Source organism: Morone saxatilis, unplaced genomic scaffold (assembly GCF_004916995.1).
Source record: "Morone saxatilis isolate NCDOM2014 unplaced genomic scaffold, NCSU_SB_2.0 Contig23, whole genome shotgun sequence".
Classification (NCBI taxonomy): Eukaryota; Metazoa; Chordata; class Actinopteri; family Moronidae; genus Morone; species Morone saxatilis.
The window spans coordinates 1,058,453-1,074,243 of record NW_023339796.1 but is presented as its reverse complement, the minus strand read 5'-3'; the positions used below and the strand labels follow the sequence as shown (position 1 = coordinate 1,074,243).

Genomic DNA, 15,791 nt, shown 5'->3' with positions numbered 1-15,791 from the left:
CCATTTAACATCACTGTTTTAATGTCATTGTTGTATACGGTGGAGAGTTTTAAGAAATGGTGTCAGGATATAATGAAGTTGACTTTATGTGTGAATAGAATTACTTTCTATCTCACTGACTTTCTGCAGAACATTTACTGAAGATGAAACTGACAGAAGAGCTTGTTTATTTTACATTTTAAATTAGTCTTGGAGTCTTGATTTATTTGACTTTACTTATTACTTCTTATTTTATCTGGAACAAAACTAGAGACATCAAGAATAGGAAATGTATAGAAGCTTTAGTCTGTGGGCGGAGGTCAGTTGTTGTTCTATATTTTTCTTAAAATCTACAAATCTCATGTTCAGACCAAAGACTGTATTATTTAAACAGTCCATAGTTTCCGTGACGTCCACCGTAGGTTTGTGAAGAGCCGTTGTGAAGCTCAGTGTGGTCCGCTCTGGCCGTCGCCATCTTGGCAGTCCTGACTCTGCCGGCTTCCGGCTAATTCAAAAATGGGCAAAGAGAGAGGGAGCTGAATAAAGCCTGGTTACTGAAAACAGCTGGCTGTGACGGCACCCACCTGTCACTCAGAGTCCACGCCCTTAATTATATATAACTTTAAGCCGTAATATAATTTCAATCATGAACGAGAAAATTAGCTATAGAAACCAAAACCATTTTTTGTACCAGGCTGTAAACATAATTATTTCTACTGTAAAGTTGTACATTTTAATATTGGGCCTTATGGAAATTGACTCACTGCTGATTTTGGACAACATTGGAGCTCTGTGGCACAGGGGAAGAAGATATATTAGGCTTTGTTTGTAAGATCAATGGAACATGTTGACAGTAAAGAATAAGAATCTTACCTGACTCATCCTTTTAAATCCTGTAAATCTGGACCGCCTTCTGTTTTCTTTAGGATGGCCTCAGTAAATCAGACATGGAGAAGCTGACCTTTTACGCCGTGTCGGCTCCAGAGAAGCTGGACAGGATTGGAGCTTACCTGGCCGAGAGGCTAAGCAGAGATGTGGTACGACACCGCTACGGGTAAGTGATGTTTGACCTTGTGGTTTTTTATTTTTTGCACTCTCCAACTGCAACATTAAGAATAATTTAAAAACATATTTCATTAATCAATCAAACAAGAAACCACACAGTAATCATGCAGCGTACTTGCTGCAGTGATCCTATTTCTTTCCATTGTTCCAATTTACAACAAAATTGTGATAAATGTTAAAATATTCCTCTTTTTGCTGGGGACCCCCTACAGACCAACCCAAGGGCCCCTGTTGGTCCCTGGAACCCAGTGTGAAAAAAACTTCTACCCAACTATAACTTAGGATAACATACAACATGCCTAAGTAATATATGTAACAATGCCATTAGCACAAACAGCCCAGTGTTAAGAAAGGTAAAGTTTAACATTTAACAACACAAAGTGAAGGAAGCTCTCAAAGAAACCGTAATTAACTCATCACAATGTAAAAGTCTCATCCATTTACATTTCCCTGAACCATTTAGTGCTTTCTGCACCTAGAAAGTAATTAAAATGAGCTGAGAGACAGAAAATATCCCCAATGTATTTATAAAAGAAGACTGGCAGCACCAAATCAATACAGTGATTATAATGTCAGAAATTGTGTTTAATTGGCTGTGACTTTTATTCCCTGAAGCTGACAGTCAGAGAACAAACTCTCTCTCTTCCATCTGTAATCGTCCATGTGTCGATGCAAAACCATTTGGCACCTCCTGAAACCCTCCGTCCATCCAACAAAGTGACACGTCCGTATGCTCCGGTTTGTTATGTCACTCAAACCCCCAAAGCTGACGTTAGATCTGGCAAAGCTTTTGTCTCCCAGATGGAGCACACTGACATGTCAGTTTCTGCTCCTATAAACTCATCTCATTAAATGTACACAGGCAGTCTCCATAATATACACCCAGATACTGCATCAACAAAACTATGATTACTATAGTTAAAGTTAGGTTTCTATTAAATATGTAGTTTTTATTTCATTTTTTCCAGCTGCTGGGATTTAAACAGCATCTTAAAGGTTATATACGTGAAATTCACTTGCCACTGGATGGCACTAGAGCACCAGCAACTCAGACCCAAAACAGTGGGACAAAAATAAAACTCACAAAAACCATCTTTGTTAGTCTTTCCACAATCACCACTTCTGGTTTTGTTTAATAAATCCTTAATTCCACCACGTAATGATAAAAACAGCAGTTTCAGCCGGAGCAGACCGGCTGTGGAAACAAACCACAGAGAGGTGAATCACACAGGCAGAGGGAGAGAGACACCATGTGACCTCTGTATCTGTATATAGAGAATAGCTGTTTGCTGATATATTAATGATTTAAATCTCATACCATTTAAAGTTCTGGTATCTGCTGAGAAGATGGTAAATATTGAGTTCAGTTTATGCTTCGGTAAGCAGTTAGATAACAGTTTTAAAGGTCGACACAGATGTTGTTGGACTGACACCATTTTGTACTGGTAGTTGCAACAGTCCTGCAGCGCTTTATAGAGACCAGCGGCCGACAGACTTTCTCATTACGCTGCTGAATAAAACATTGATTTCACAGGCTGAAACGACAGCTGTCATTGGCGAGTTTAGTTAACTATTGCTAATTAACGCTAATTCTGTGAGTTGGCTAAGGTACAGAATTAAACACTTGGCTGTCGTCTGGCTAAATGGTTCTCAGCCAAGATGGTTGCTGTGATCTTTTTACTTCTCAAAAAGACAAACAGAGCAATGAGTCTTCCTCCAGATAAACCATCGAGCTCATCTAAAGAAAAATGTATATCCCAGTTCTTCTTCATCAAGTCTTGTTTTGTGAGTCTAACATCCACATATATTGAGTTTAATGTCATATAAAAGACAATTTGAGAGGCTGAAAACAGCCTTTTCCGCCATTATTGCATGAAAAAATACTTTAACGATTATTGAATTGTCAAAATTGTTGGCTATTATTATTATTATTATTATTATTATTATTATTACCGTTGCAGCTGTAGATCAGATCATATCAGAAGGTTGTTAGCAGCTAGCTTGTTACCTGCTGAGTACTAATTGACTGGGAGCTGGTAGGTCTTTGAAGTAGCAGAAGACTTTTTGTGTGATTAAATGTAAAAAACTTCTGGATGATAGACGCTCCCCGTTCCCCTGTGCAGGTACGTGGTGATAGCCATGGAGGCTCTGGACCAGCTGCTGATGGCCTGTCACTCTCAGAGCATCAAACCCTTCGTGGAGAGTTTCCTGCACATGGTGGCCAAGCTGCTGGAGTCCAGAGAACCAGACCTGCAGGTCCTGGGAACCAACTCGGTAAGGCCTTCTTGATTTTAAGGTGTGCTAGCAAACTTTAAATAATATACACAGTAGGTCTATATGTCAGCATTTGGTTTACTTCTGTGAAGAAAAGTAAAGTAAATTGTCTATTAGAACTATGGCCAAGCATCAGGGACAATAAAACACTGAATCTGTCAGAAAAGCATCGTATTAAGTCTGTATGATCGTTAAAAACTACTAAAAATACATAATACAGACAGATAATTGTATAAAAAGTTCCTTCAACAGGAAATAATCTGCTTAAAATGTATCCAAATCTCTGGTTTTACACAAACTTCATGCAGTTACTGAGTTCACTGTTTGGGTTCATTGTACAGTTCTTAATATAATATGAAATATCCATAAAATATGTCACTGATTCAGGTTACTGACTAATAGAAAAAGGGTTGGGAACCACTGCTTTACAACACTAGCAAAAATCAATTCACTGTTTTTGAGTATCGATACAATATCACAAAAATGAATATACACTTTTTTTCTGTATTTTCTTGCACCCGTATGTATTCGTGCATGTTGTTAAGGTTGCCTTTAAATGAGAGAATCCATCTATTTGTGATTGTGCAGACACTTCATACAATGCAACAAACAATACAGATCAATCAGTTGCAGCCCAGAGGTTGCTGTCGGTGGTTAAATACCTAATTTAACTTTTACTCTGGCAGTGGAAATGGCCCTATACCGTATCCTGTGAGAGACTCTAATTATTTTAAGCAGGCAATGTCAGCCCCATTTCTTCTTCTGAAGTCTTCTGAAGGTGAACCCAAAGTTTTTTTTTCTTTTTCCCTCTTCTCGCCCCCTATTCTGAGGCTGTCGTCCTTGCCATTGTCGGGGGTTCATCTGAGCAGGAAACAGAGCCGAAGGTTTAGATGCGAAAGCCTCTGCATTATTTATATGTGGTATTTAGACTCTGACAGAGGAGGAGAGTGGATGCAGAGGCAGGTAGGTGAGTTGGGAGGGTGGAGGGTGGTGTTTTGGCGATAGCGGTGTTAATTAAATTTTCCTTCATGGCCCTGGCTACAAAGTCGAGTTGCTTCATTTTTAATGTTTGGTTTTTGCACGGTAGCGGAAGCAAAAACGAAGCACTCGTGTTCGTTCTGTCGGGTAATTATCAGTTTAATGAGTTTGTTTGAGATGTCTGCAGAACAACACAGAGCTCAACAAATTACAGCAAATTTGTTGAAAGACTGTTTGAAACTGGCCGGCCGCTTTCATTGGAGCCTCAGAAGCGACTAATTGGTTACAAACATCACACATTTGGCTTTTTGTAGACGCTCCTCTGCAAAGCTGCTCACTGCGGGTTGAAGAATACTTCATATCCTCCATCAGCAACATTACAAGCAAGCAAGAAAAGTAGGTCGGAGGTCATTCAAAGCATTATTCCAGCATAATACGACTTATTTTGGTGGTTTTACATCATTTCTATCAGGAACTGGACTCACAAAGGTAATAGCTGGGATGTGGGAATACAGGAGGTAAACAGCAGTCCAGTGTCCAGTCAGAAACAAACTAAACCAACCTGGGGGTCAGGACCCCCACTAGGGATCGCCAAGCTTCCTGGGGGGTTGCGAGAAAACTTACAAAATATACACAGTAGGCCTATATGTCAGAATTTAATTCATTTCTGTGAAGAAAACTACATTTAGTAGTTATTTTTAAAGTTTAGATTATTATTTAAGACCTGAACACAGTGTGTATTGACAGATATTCACTCTCTCATAAACAGCCTCGTCCTGTATTAGAAAACAACCAAAGAGCGGACAGAACAAAAAGAATTGGAAACTGTCAAAACATTAAAAGAATTTGAATTTATAATGAAATTAAATCAAGAGATTCCCATCAAAAGTACATTTCTTGTTTTGTAACTTTCCACCAAATATCATTCATATCTGTGCAGTAACTTCTGAGATATTCTGCTGACTAACAACAGAAAACCTCATAGGTGGAGGTGACACATCATTTTGTAAATAAATTACACAACAGTTCCCAATCAATCTAAGAATGACACATTCATTATAAACATGCACAATTTATCACCTTTCATGTAACTCTTTTCCCTCTTACAAGAGAACAGTTCTTCTGTTTTTACCCTGCCCAGCATGTGTGTGTAACTCCAGTATAAATGTGTGTGTGTCACCGGAGTGTTTGTGCTGCCAGGCATTCGCTGTTTCCAAATTTATCTGCCCGTTAACTTTGTCACAAGAAATTGGCAGACTGCGACGGCTAGAAGTGTCTCTTCCTCCACTCCATCTCAATAGAAGAGACACTCATCAGTCCACACTCAGACACATGAAGCCACTGAGTCAGACACACAGGGGGAGTTTGTACGTCGGGTATTTATAGCATCTGGAGCCAAATGTGCCGCACATACAGCCGGGAAAATTGTATTTCTGTTTGTCTGTTCAACCTTTGGTTAACTCGTTTCTCTCTTTAATTCAATTCAATTCCATTTTATTTGTATTTGTATTTACTTCCCCGATCAGATTTGTTACAGTTTCTGGATAATAAAACGTTCCTGGTCAGTGTTTTCTGAGTTTAATCAGTTTGTAATAAAAACAAAATTTAAACAAGACTGAATTTTATTTCACCTAGTATGTGTTCAGTTTAATAAACCATCAATAAACCAATAGCTAGCTAGGCTATTCACTTGACTAGTCATTAGCTAATAGCATGTCGAGGCTAGATTTACCCCCTGGATTGGCTAGATTCTGAGGCTGGATACTTGCACACCAAGGCTGGCAGCTAGCATGCCGAAACTAACTAGAGTGACTACTAAATTTGGTCACTTCTTTTTGTATTTTATTCGCGGATTGCAGCCAAATGCAGCACGTTACCGCCACCAACTGCTGACAAAAATTAGATTATTTCATTCGTTCCTTTGCTGACAATAAGTACACATGCTGTATTTCAGAACTCTCATTAGCCGTACTTCCTCCGACCAAGAGTCGTCTGTGATCTGAGTGAACTCTACCAGTGATCTCCTCTGTTAGAATCCTTCTGCTGCTTTCACTGTGGCCTTTGTTGTCCTCCTTCACTTGTGATTTCACACAACAGTCACAGTTAGTTCACAGATGGCCACTAAAGTGTCGGCTCCTCTTCTAACAGAGAGGCCTTCATTAGTCCACAGTGAAGTCTTTGTTTTTTTCTCTGTTTGAGGCCTTTTATGTAAAGCTCAGAGCCAAAATCAGAAACTCTTTTAATTGCCAAAAGCCAGTGTATGTGCAGGAATCTGTGACACGAGAACCATAATTAAAAGACAAGGTACAAAACTACAGCGCCTTCTTATACAAAAAGAAAATCATGTGCTTCATAAGAGAGAAAATACACAAAGACATAGAAGGATAAAAATGCAATTTAATTCAACTTGTAACATCAGATAAAAGTCCTAATTGCATCTACTCGCTAGCTTTTTTTAAAAATCCAGCAAGACGTCATGGCGACGACCATAATGCCGATCTCAAGGCTTCAAAGCAGTTCTCCACAAACCAATGGGTGACGTTAAAATACGTTCACACTTGGTTTTGTCTTAAAAGTTTGAAGGGAGGGGCAGCGTAAGTAGTGTAGTGTAGTTGCGTTTCTATTTAAATGTATCGCAAATTGAATTTAAAGTAAATCGCCAAAAGAAAATCCGAAAGAATGCTTGTTTCCATCCGTTAGGCGATCATTAGGAGTTTGTTCAGTAGATAAGCAGCACTCTCCAGTCAGGATATCTCCCACTTTAACTGTTATTTGAAAGAGAAGACAAACTTTTTGTATAATTGAGGACATTTTATGAAATTTCTATCAAGCTATTGTAATGCGATACTTAAAAATGTGCACAAAAACGTTGATTGCTTGTGTCTGTGCTGTCTGGTGCTAGGCAGATCGCTTCATCAGAGCTTGTTTCATGAAAACAAATTGGGTCGATGAGAACCGAATTTACAGGCCATGAAACCAAAACAATGAGTTTAAATTAAATTTTCTGTGACATTTTCACTGAAAGCACATTACACAGAGTCATTTGATCCATTTTAATATAAAAAATATTGATTAGCGCAGCTTTAATGACTGTGCATGAAACTCCAGACAGTAAATATACATTAACCTTATCTTCCCTGTGTGCCTTGAGGCGGCCAAGTCGCCGGAGGTAGAGGAGAGTTTTGATGATCGTTCAGCACAAACGAGAACTGAGGGGGAAACAAACTCCCAGCCTGGCTGTTAGCGGGCCGAGAAGGTCTTCGTCATCATTACCTGAGTCAGGACTCGGGAGGCAGCGGCCCGTTATGGCTCTGTGTGCAACAGAAGACATCAACATTTTTCTGTGATAAACTGCAGATGCCAGGGTTTCTGATAGTTGCCTAGAAACGGCTGTTATAACTTCACCAAAATGAAGCAGACAGGTGGGCAGGGCCTCCGATGACACCTGAAATATAAATACTTTAATATTCTGCACTTATCATCGCTTGAAATCAAAACTAATGCAGAGGGGAAACCGTATTAAATTGCTTCAGGCTACAGTGTCCAACTTCTCGGCTTGAGGCAGTAAACAGTCTGCGTCCTCCCACTCAAACTGTCAAGCCGACACGCCAACGGGGTCGGCAGTAAACCGGTGTCCAGACCAGAAGAGCTCCTGATAGTTCATTAAATGTCAGTGAATGCTGATAATTAGATCTCATCTTGTTAATGGAAATAAGACCAGTTTTTATATTTGAGACAGAAAACAATGCTAAAAATAAAGAGAAATAAAAGTTTTAAACAGAATTAAATATGTATTTTGATGTTACATGTACAGTATGTAATTTCTGCCGCTTGAGGTTCTCCCACATCAAACAATGACAAAAGATGTAGTCAAAGAGTCATTGCTGATGATACTCAGACACAAATTGTTCACAGACGAAGGTATTAAAGTTTTAATAATGTTTGATGACTTCCTTCCTCTCTGATATCTGATGTACGACGTCTTTACTCGCAAGTTATAGCAGCAAGGAGCAAGTAGGATGTTCCAGAGTCTGCATGGCGTATTTTATTTAGATAGTTGACCAGATTGTCTATGTCTGCGTTTGACTTCCTGTCAATGTGATCTGCTCTGGATGGGTCACGGCTTCCATCAAAAAATGACCACCTTACATTCTCCTCGGAGAGCCCCCTCGTTTATTGATATGCTTGGAAATTTTAATTGGAGTATTTAAATGGACACATACTTTGGTTGTTTAATTGCAGGAAACTATGTATAAGACAAAGAATGACGCTGTTAAAATTCAAAGCAAACTGAACCCTGAATCCTCCTTGCTAGCTTGTTCACTCCCACTGTGACAGCTGTAGTAAGTTTGTAATTTCCTCCTCCACGGAGAGTAACTTTAATCAGCTTGAATTCTTGTCACTTTAAATGGATTCTGACGGTGACAAGTTTTAATATCAGAAAGTCGATAAGAACCCAGAGCACAATCCACTTTCCCTCCATCCGTCCATAAGCACAGTATATTCAAATTACTTGTATTTTCACTGCATGTATCTAACCGCAGCCTTTGTGCTCACTGCAGAGATCTTATGCCTTTCAAAACCTACAGGAAATTAGCGTTTGACCCGTAAAAGAGGAGGTTTTTGTGTAAAAGCTTCATCTTTGACAACATAATTAGAAAAACGTCTTTTTTTTAATTGACTACCATGTTTTTAAATGCTCACTTTTGCTCTAAAGAGCGATGGATAATGATCAACCTCGAGCTCACTGGCGACTGACTGTGTAAATGGATTCTACTCTTTACCACTTGTTATGCAATCAGCATGCACAGATAAGTAAAACCAGTCCATTTCACAGCACTTTTTAATGGCACCTTTTTTTTTTAAATGAGCTCTTTAAAATCGCCCGAGGGAAGCAAAACAAATTGTGCTGGTGTTTGTATCACCCTCTCATTTTCTCATTGTTGAACCGCTTCGCTAACTGCTTCGCCACGAGGCATCGGTGAGGCATGAAGCCTTTTTGATTAGTCTTATTTACATGATGAAACCTCAGCTTCAACTGGAATGACCCACTCGTCACTTGAAGCAGTTATCCTCTTGATGTGAACGGCTTCAGTCAGTTAAAGTGAAATGGAAACGCAGAAATGGGTTCAAATTGAGTGGAAGTTTAAATGTTCAGAATAATCAAGATACACAAATGTGAAACCACTAAAACTCACATTGCATTCATTTGGCGGACGCTTTACAATATGTACCTTCAACCTCCATTATGACAACAGCTCTCATCAAAAATTGTAAGCACCCAAATCAATAATGTTTATTTATTGATTTTCAATTATCTTAGCTTAACAATTAGAGGTTAACATTTTTGTGTCCGAGGCTGTCTTCAATCAAACTTGCCAGGAAGTAAAACTCACCAGAACGTTGGTTTGTGTTTCCACTGTTCCAACAAACAAAAGTTACCAATTAAAAATTAAAATGTTTTAACTTCGACCAAACCAGATTTGTTGATTTATTGTTCATGTTTCTTAATCCATCCAATAGTTGTCAAGATATTTCCATTTGTGTAATGACAGACTGACATTGCCATGGAAACTAGCCTGGCAAAAAACAAATGTTCTAATTAATCTGTGTCCTTGGTTTTGAATATCATTTTGCATACAAGGATGTGATGTATGTATTGTTTTTACGACAGAATATAATTAAACTAAATCCATCCAGCGCCCACACTCCAGTCGCCACCAGAGTTCCCCTTCAGCACCTCATAAACACAACCCAGTAATTAGTCCCGTCTCTCTCTGTGTCTAACTCTTGGATTTAACACGTTTGGGAAGCTGAGGGGGAAAGCCGCTCTTGTGTGTGCCAGCTGCCAACATACCTCCTTCCATCTGAGCCATTACCCCCTGGAAAGGTTAGGCACAAAATGGGAGGAAATTACCAGGTAGAACATCGGGGGGCTTTCGGTCAGCAGTGTGCCGAACTGTACCGAGGCAATTACCGAGCGCTACTCGAATGCGAGGAGACAGAGGAGGCCTCTCCAGAGGACACTCTACGCTTGTTTGGAGGGACGAAATTATAGGCTGAACAGAAGAGGGGTGGCTCTCTAATGGTTATTACCATTATCACCGTCGATTTCCAGTTTGTGCCTATGTAAAGATATGGCGGTATTTTTACTGTCACTGTAAACGTTCGTGCCATCGCAAACCTCGAGTAAAGGGTGAGTGTCTGTTTTTGAGTTCAACTTCTGTTGAGTACATCAGTGCGGGCTGTAAGAGGTGTATTTAGGACAGTTTTTATCTAGTATCTACCAATACAAGCCCATATACTTACATTTTAATACTTAAATACCATCAGTAGGTTAAAGTTAGGGCTGCGTATTGGCAAGAATATGATAATATGATATGATGCAGCCCCCCAATAGTCGACCTAATTGAGTCTTTAGTTGATGATCATTAGTCGGATAGTGGCAGAACAACATAAACTCTGTATCAGAGGATTATATTGTGTTTAGAGTTGGTTGAGCTGAATTAGGGTACTGGCACCTTTTTTGGTCCAATTCAGGCACAACTTTATTTGTTTGACCCCCCACAGCCCTATCACATCAGCTCTTCATCAACACAAGTGTTCATGTTCGACATGTGTTAATTGGAATTGATTTTAACCTGGATGTAATTTAACACTGTTCATTAAAAAAGAGGATTTTTTCACACTAGTTCTTTCATACAGGACACAATGAACCTGGAAGTGTTGATGCTCAGGCTTAGTCTTGTTTGGATTCATACTACTTCCATTCATCACTTCTAGCTTTCTATTTTGACATCTCTGCATGCGCGCTAATTAGTTTTCACACATTTTCAAATTACACTTGGTTCAGGTTGATGTCCTGTGCAGTCAGCATGTTGTAGTTGGTGGTTTATTAGTGACAATACATTTACTGAAGGTCAGCCTCAAACCAATTTGTATTGCTTTTTGTGTGTTTATTTTCCACCTAAACACAAATACGTTTTTTTTTTTTCCTTACCAAATGATTGTTTCTTTTATAAGTGAGCTGATCTTCTCAGCTCAAACTTTCTCAGCTTTAATTTTCTGCTCATATTTTGGCTCCATGTCTACTTGATACAACAAATGTGTCATATACTTTAATTTATAGTTTTTCTTCTAATTCTTCTAATATTAATAATATTAGCAATATTTTTACTGTGATATTCTTGTTGTTTTCTAATTTTTTTGCGCTGCCTTTGCCGCTATTGCTGCTGTTGTCAAAATTATTTTCCCTTAGGGGGGATAAATAACACAGGACACAAACCTATCTTTATCTTATCTTATCTTAGCTACTGCAGAAGTCCCCTGATTTGGTATCACATGAAGATTCATAAATGTCTGCTTTCTGGTCTTGGCTAACGCTGATTTTGCCCCACAAAACAAGAAATATGGTTTTTGCTTTCTGATTTTTATCCTACTTTAGCTTAAACGCCTCACCACAGGTAATGTGGCAGTTACTATATGTTTTAACCAAGTGTAGCTGTATGACACAGTTTTAGCTAGCACACTATAACTATACAGTGAACTTGATAGGCAGCGTTTCCCAAAAAATAACTACCAGAAATAATGAATGGAAATTTCTAGAAACATAAAAGTTTTGTGTATTATGTAATCACTTAAACAGGGGTTCCCACGCATCCTGGACAACACCTGGAAATTGATTAAAATAACAAAATATCCTGGAAATAAGTTGTATTAAAGCCCATCACTCAGATATACGCCTGAGATTGCACATGTATTTAGTTTGAAACTCAACAGTGGAAAAATGTCTTGTAGTTGTGGATAATAAATACATGCACAAATGAACCTGAGACACTTAATCACGAACCTGCATCATTAAAAAAGAAAATAAATAAAACTGGAGTTAATATTAGACCTACTTGTAAAATTATGACAAGTTGTATTGTCAAGAAAAGTCCTGGAAAATGTTTTTCTTAAAAAGAGCTGGAATCATCATCTCATCATCTCTAAGACAAATAACACTCATAAATGTTCCTCTCATCTTCCTCTAGTTTGTGAAGTTTGCCAACATCGAGGAGGACACACCGTCCTACCACCGCCGCTACGACTTTTTTGTCTCCCAGTTCAGCGCCATGTGCCACTCCACACATGAAGATACCGAGACCAGAACCAGGTAAGAAGAGATATTTCTGCTCCTCCTGTATCCATTCATTCATTTATAGGTATTTCATCATGTTTTGGGATCCCTCAGGGTTCAATATACTGTTCTTGGTACACATGCTGCCACTAGCTAAATGTTTTCCAGTATTTAATCTGAGAACTTCCTGCATATCTTCAGGACTTTCACAAACTGTTTGTAACTTAAAGAAAACTGAAGTTAGACTAAAGGTGTGGTAGTTCAGCGCCAACTTTCCTTACAAGGATAAATAATGTTGAACATATCCAGCTTATAACAGTTTTTATAATTTAACATATTTTGCTTTCATTAGACCTAAAGAAATGTGTTTCTTGTACTAATATCCTCCTGATTTTACTGGACTATTTTATAAGTGATCAGACAGACAGACTACTGAGGGGTAGTTAATTTACTCTTTTCAAACGTATTGACCCGTAAACGCTGAACCACCTTCCTGTAATAAAGATAAGATAAGATAAGATAAGCTATTCCTTTATTTGTCCCACAAATGGGGAAAATTCTGGGATCGCTTGCCCAGCAGCAAGAGTGGATAGCAAAAAAAGAAACAGTATACAAACAGTAAGAGTAGGAAAAGATAAATCAATAAAAAACACTGTACAAGCAAAAGAAAAAGTAAGAATCTACAACAGCAACAGATAACACAACAGATAACACAAAAAAAGACAATAAGTTGAGACAATAAGCTGAGACACTTCACGAAGGAGGAATATGTGTTAATGCTAGGCCTACTGGTTAATTATAATGAATGATTTATTAAAGAGTGGGAACCCTGTAGATGAAAAGCACACCTGGCTCAAACTGAAAAAAACACAAACTCAAAGTTCTTTTAAACAATGTCTGTTATTCAGAGACATAGTCTAGCTTGCAAATTAATGTTTTAACCTGCGGTCTGCCTGTTGCCTGTTTATTGTTTTCCAATGATCTGTCTGTCTGATGTGAGCATTTACATGTTCCAAGCTAGCTTCCTGCTTTGTGACATGCACGATTCAAATCAGTAGGAGGTGACAACCAAAGTAATGAGGGTAAACTGTAATATTATTATTTATTACAAGTCACTGGGGAAAGTAAAATATTACTAGTAATGCCTTAAAGCCTGGAGAAAGCTAGTAAGAGGACCTTGAGATGAGATATTTTTTTAACTTAGCTCCTCATTGAATTGCTTCATTTTACAATCCTCTGTGTTGAAATACTCCGCCTGGCTCGTCTGCCAGATGGAAACACTTTGATGCTCTACACCTCAGTGTTGAATCTCACCACTGCGTTCCAGCATTAATAAAATCCCCACAGCTCAAAACAACACGACATATTGATTACTGGTTAAACCCGGGGAGAGGCTGCATCACTCATAAAGAAGAATGGCTGTAGACGGTTCCCTCTCTCCGATTGATTTTTTCATTATCTTCATTTTAAAAACAAAACTAATCTAAATGTTGTTCCTAAAGTGAGGCGGTCTGCGAGAAAATGATGTATTGTTTAATTTCACTCTTTAGCTCCCCAGAGCAATTGTTAGCGCCGTTGACATTCATGCAGAAACATCTGATTGATCATTGACACTGAAAATAGTTTCTCTGATTACTTCTCTTCATGTGGTGAAATTTAGCTTTGAGTCGGAGAGAAATCAGCTGTGTCAGTTAAGCCCTGTCGTTGTGTAAAATTAATTACTTCACTTCTAAAAAAGAAAAACGATGTCTGCCGTTGCATCTGTTTTTGGTTATTATGAAGATATTTCACCATCTGCATTCACCATTCCAGCTCTTTTAATGCAGTGATGGATTGTACCGACAGCACATGCAGCAGCAAGAGGGAGTGTAACACAATCTCCACAAGTGCAGGTCTCATCCCATTTAAATCCAGTGAATACAGAATTAAATATATCTGCTCCTGATCCATATTTCATGGCCTTCGCCCTCCCACTGAGACTGCATGGCTCACTAACATTACCGCAGGAGAGCCTTGCTGCACTCGACCGGATTGAAAACGTTTAAAAGACGTGCTGAGGATGAATTGAAGAGAATAGCTCGATTTTAAATGATGTGAAAACTTGAGTGATTTACAGAGAAATGGGTTTAATTAAGCAAAGGTGAAAAGGGGTCGGGGGGCTGGCTGGCTGTCAGTGTGGCATCAAGGTAAAGATTGAACCATATACATTTGAAAATGAGCGACATTTTTAACCCGTGAAAAGCAGATTTTCATACATTTTGGTAATGTAAAATTTAAAAGCAGCATTGATGTTTCATCACAGTACAGTCATATAATTCAGGTTATAGGGTGGAGGAGCTCTTAAATAACATGAGATCAGGGAGTGCAGCAATATCACAGCCAATGTCTGATACCAGAACACCTTTATCAGAATCTGAAAAGATGAACCCGGTGTGGAGTAAACTCTGTTTAACAATGTAGTTTTATTAGCTGATGGGCAAGGTGTATGAAAGACATGAAAACAGATAAAGCTAGCACCAAACTGAGACTGCGGGTAGAAGATCATTTGAGATAAATGGGTTGCGAACAGCAAACTTTTGAGACAAGGTTACATAAAAAAGCAAATCCTCAAGATTTGTAGTTGAAGAGAATAACAATGGTGTTGGGAGGTGGGAGACTTCACAGGAAAGCCCATATATCTTGAGATCAACACAAAATCCTTGATGAAAAGAACAAAGTAGAGTCTGGAAGTCCGGGAATGTGAACACATACTTTTTGGGATATTTGGTGGTAGACCGATTCGCGTCATGACTCACAGACATACACACTCTGCTACACTGCTGATAAATTATTAGATGTGAGAGATGTTTCATGTCATTGAGAGTTGACAGAATATTAGAAACTTCTCTCAGTATAACACAACAATTCAGCATCCTCACAAACATGAAAGCCTGAAAGTTAAGTCAACACCTCAAACATTTTCAACAAAAACTGAAGATCATTTAGTTTCCTGGAGGGGATGGTTTGTTGCAGGACTGATGTATTAGTTCATTATTTGTGGACATAATAAATTATTAGTTTTGTAGTTTTGTTCAGCGAGCATCCCATGTGGAATCCCCCAGGGTTTAACGTTGGGTCCCTTACTGTTTTGTATGGCCTTATTACCTTGTGTGTCTGTTTTCTATCCTTTTAGATTGTTGCTCCAGTATTAATTAATGTATTTATTACCATATATTGTGTAAGTTTGTAAGCTTATAGCTTTCAAATGTTTTTATTTTTGTGATTAACAGCATTTCACTTCTTTTATGTGTGCTCTGTGCTTGTTTCTGTGCTTGTTTCTGTTGAGTGGGTGGCGAGCTGCTGCATATAATGCCCTTACAAGGATAAATAATGTTGA

At 38.6% G+C, this 15,791-nt stretch overlaps 1 protein-coding gene across 1 annotated transcript in view; it reads left to right on the top strand.

Moving 5' to 3' along the window:
* Positions 1–15,791, top strand: part of efr3a (EFR3 homolog A (S. cerevisiae)) — a gene marked incomplete at its 5' end in the record, with an annotated part of 118,360 nt that overhangs the window by 50,135 nt on the left and 52,434 nt on the right. Inside the window, 3 exon segments of the mRNA XM_035671235.1 lie at positions 906–1,033; positions 3,168–3,318; positions 12,330–12,451. Of these exon segments, the coding sequence (XP_035527128.1) occupies positions 906–1,033; positions 3,168–3,318; positions 12,330–12,451 (401 nt within the window).